Source organism: Prenolepis imparis, unplaced genomic scaffold (assembly GCF_030444845.1).
Source record: "Prenolepis imparis isolate NDT839.2.m4 unplaced genomic scaffold, iyPreImpa1.0 SCAF_156, whole genome shotgun sequence".
Classification (NCBI taxonomy): Eukaryota; Metazoa; Arthropoda; class Insecta; order Hymenoptera; family Formicidae; genus Prenolepis; species Prenolepis imparis.
In genome coordinates, this window is record NW_028141314.1 from 48365 (window position 1) to 52679 (window position 4315).

Here is a 4315-nt window from a genome sequence, read left to right on the forward strand (position 1 = left end):
CATCAATATAGATCTGATAAAAATTAGTTATATAATATATTTTTATTTAATTAGTGATGACCAATCTAAACGCGTGTTCAAAACAAAAAAAAATATATTTTATAACAAAAGAGGTATTTTATAATATCTTTGAACTGAGCCTACTAGCCCCGGTCTTCTCTAGTCTTCTCGTTATGCATTTATATTCAAATAAAACAAATATAAACATTTTTCCATTTTTTATTATAAATATAAATAATCGCACTAAATCGCAATTGTAATTAATTGCATACGATAATATAGTATGATTTTAAATTTATATAAATTTCTGATTGAAGGGAAATGTAGATAAATGGTGAGATTTATTCAATGATCAAGATTAGTAAGGGGATTTACGATTTTATAATATTATTCTTTGCATAAAAAAAAAATCCGATTTAAAAACGAAATAAATACGCTTTTATAAAGTTATTATGTCAAATTTGTGAATTCCGTACAATAATTTTCAATATAAGATCTTCAAAAAAAATTGTAGGAATATATGGAATAAAAGCATAAAAATTTCATATTCGATGATACTTTAAAATTTTCTTCGGAACGACTCTAATGATGTCCACAGTTTTATAAGCGTTGGACCGCTAACAATGCGAGTTCATACGATTAACAATGCCAAACTCATAAGTCTCGAATCTTCAAATGTATGCATGGTGATGATCGAATCGACGTTACACCGTATGTTCGATCTCGATCCATGCATTAATGTATCTTTTGATCGATTGGTTAAAATTACCGAGACAGTCGATGTTAAATTTACACAATTTTCAAATATCGCGTCCAATGTAACGAGAATCCTAAAGAAGTATCAAATGTAATACGCGCTAGCGACGCCTTCAATAAACATCAACTCATCGATTGTGAGCTGGCAGCTTTAATTTTTAGTCCATAATATGTAAGAAAAAATATATAAATAAAGAGTTTTTAAAGTCTAAATTATGATGTAATTTTTGCATGCATTTCCATTCTCCATCTTTCTCCCACCCGTAAGCAGCTCTCATACATAACTTGTTGCGGGGTCCTTGCGGGGTCTGACGTCATACGGGGAAGGGGAAACGCCAGGCTAGAGACTGACAAGGAGATGACGCCAATTGGAAAATCGCTTTTCCAACGAGTCATGGTGCGTTCGATAGCTTGTAGCTAGCTAACGAAAACCCTAAAGGCGTTTGCGCCAATGGGCCTTTGTTTAGTAGAAATTACGAGACAAAGTTAGAGTCACGCAGCTACGTTTCTCATAAGCAAGGACACTATGATTCTTTTCGAGTGAGCGGCGTGGCTGCGAAGACTAAGGCTCTCGTTCATTGTTTTTTGCGCCGGCGGCGAAGGTTCGAATCCCGCTGACGACTGCTTCGCTTCCTTTTTTTTTTTTTCAATATTGGACATTAAAAAAATACTATATTATTATTTATTATTATTTTTTATTTATTTATTTTTTTTACATAAAAATAAGTACATTTTTAAATGTTTGAACGCAATAAAAAACACAAATCATGTGAGTTGATTATTTTTTTCATGCAACTTATATCAAAATAAAATATGTAAACTTTAATCGTCTATATTATAAAAAATTTCCATTGCTTCGCAATGTCGTGGATGAAAATCAATATAAAAACATTTGAAACATAAAATTTTGTCACACCACGAACATTTTATAAAGGAATTATATTGTCCACATTCGCATTTTTTATTAACAATAATAGGGGGAAAGCATATTTGATTTACATTTAAAAAGATGTTTCTATTGTCAGCTAACTTTGCAGCATACCATGCGTATTGAAGCATATTTTTAAATTTTGGTGCTGATAATAAATAATGAATTATTGATTGTATGCGAATTGCATCAGCACGAGTATTTAATTGTTTGCTTTCGTCGCTTGCAATGACATCTGGACAATTTTGTATTTTTTTAATTATAATTTTTACTTGTCTGTAAAAATATACATCACATGGCTGACAAATCGGAGTACATTTTGGTGGTATAATTTGCAAATTACATGTTGGTTTATTATTTTTGTTGCGGAATATTTCGTTATATGTTTGGATGTTTTTTTGTCCTCCCCAGGAATCAACAATAAATAAAAACAAATTATCCCGGACATACGGTTTAACAACATTTTTCAAATACTGTTCGTATAATGACGTTGTTAATTTGCCCGATTTGGAACATACAACGACAACATTTTTACATAATTTTAATAACTCATCTACATCTTTTTTTACACGTACTCCAAAATAATCAGAATATTCTTGCAAACAAACAAATACTTTATTTAATAACTTCCCGGATTTTGTCAGCGAATATTGGGCGGTGTACGAATGCGAAACTTTATTTAAATCGCCGATATACAATTGGACTAATTTTTCTCCAGTATGCGTGTAAGTTCGCGACACATTAACTCTATACTCACATCCTGTTTGATCTGTATTAATTACAAAATCGGGGTCGTAATCCGGTGAAATTGCTTGAATTAATTTTTGAAACTGTTCCGCTGATTTTATCACAGCTTCTGGTTCAATTGCCTCTTTTTTAGAAATATACCGGACAACGCGACGATTCGATATCTTGTGATCGTGTAAAAAGTTGGTCAACCATGTGCTGGATGCTACGAAATGGAAAGCACTTATAGGTTCTTCGTTTTCCTTTTGTGCATTGTTATATTGTGCGGCTACAGCTATCGCCCATTGTTGCAGCAAACGTCGTGTAACTAATTGATTATTATTTCTTGCTTCTACAAAGCGATCGTACACATTAACTTTTATTGTATTTAATTTGTCTCTAAAAGTGCCACCTGACAAAACAGCTTTTTTATATTTTGCAACATCAGAGGCATGGTTTAAATACTTTTTAAAATGATGCTTTAATGTTTTAAAAGACCACTGTGGATGTTCTTCAGCTGTCATTACAATCTTCAATTTGACATTATATGGTACTATTTTATGCGCAGCAATTTTTTCCGGAGGTTCATAGTCTTCCAATTCATCGAGTATATTCTCACTCGTACTTGGCATATCTTCGCAGGTAACTACCTCTTGTCCTTCTTCTGTATAATATTCAATTTCGTCCATAATTTCATGCTCTCCCAACAGTTTAATAAATTTTTCAAAAAGTTTGCCGCCAACTAATTTGGCATTGTTCGAAAATTTGCGTGGGGCGTCAGCAAATATTAAATTAAAGCGTACAACAGTATCTACAAACAATTATTTAACATTATAATTTGAAATATACTGTGATGTTATAAAAGCAGATGTTTTTTTCAATTCTTCATTAATAATATATTTACCTCGAAAATATTCGATTGCATCCGTCAAATCTTCCTTTGAAATATCGCACTTTGCAAGTAGTTGCACATATTTAATAGTATTATCAGTAATATATGTTGTCTCCATTTTTACCGATGTTTCGTGCCACGCTCTCTTTCGAAATGCTGTTACGAAACTGGTGAGACACGTTATAACGTGTGAGAATGCCTTCGTGAAAACCGTTAAAAAGATCGAATAGAGGGGACAACAGTCCCTTCTACCTAACAAAGACTTTTCAAACGCTGGCAGGTATACTTGCCCGTCCTTTTCTCTCATCTCTACATATTTCACACACAATTTTAATACATATATAAAATATTCCACAATAAAGATAATAAACAAACATGTAATTTGCAAATTATACTGCCAAGATGTATATGTTAACCACGCAATGTTTATTTTTACATGGATTTTCATCCACGACATTGCGAAGCAATGGAAATTTTTTATAATATAGACGATTAAAGTTTACATATTTTATTTTGATATAAGTTGCATGAAAAAAATAATCAACTCACATGATTTGTGTTTTTTATTGCGTTCAAACATTTAAAAATGTACTTATTTTTATGTAAAAAAAATAAATAAATAAAAAATAATAAATAAATAATAATATAGTATTTTTTTAATGTCCAATATTGAAAAAAAAAAAAAAGGAAGCGAAGCAGTCGTCAGCGGGATTCGAACCTTCGCCGCCGGCGCAAAAAACAATGAACGAGAGCCTTAGTCTTCGCAGCCACGCCGCTCACTCGAAAAGAATCATAGTGTCCTTGCTTATGAGAAACGTAGCTGCGTGACTCTAACTTTGTCTCGTAATTTCTACTAAACAAAGGCCCATTGGCGCAAACGCCTTTAGGGTTTTCGTTAGCTAGCTACAAGCTATCGAACGCACCATGACTCGTTGGAAAAGCGATTTTCCAATTGGCATCATCTCCTTGTTAGATTGCCTATAGACTTATTACAGGGAAGTCCTAGATTTGAA

General features: G+C 32.5%; 1 protein-coding gene across 1 annotated transcript; it reads right to left on the reverse strand.

Annotated features, from left to right (window-relative positions):
- Positions 1-1248: 1248 nt before the first annotated feature.
- On the reverse strand, positions 1249-3587 carry LOC145947821 (uncharacterized). The gene is made up of 3 exons (XM_083057596.1): positions 3315-3587; positions 2299-3221; positions 1249-1389 (listed from the first exon to the last, which is right to left on the reverse strand). The coding sequence occupies exons 1-3, from the start codon at positions 3418-3420 to the stop codon at positions 1249-1251; spliced, it is 1170 nt and encodes a 389-aa protein (XP_082913722.1). The 5' UTR covers positions 3421-3587.
- Positions 3588-4315: the final 728 nt, after the last annotated feature.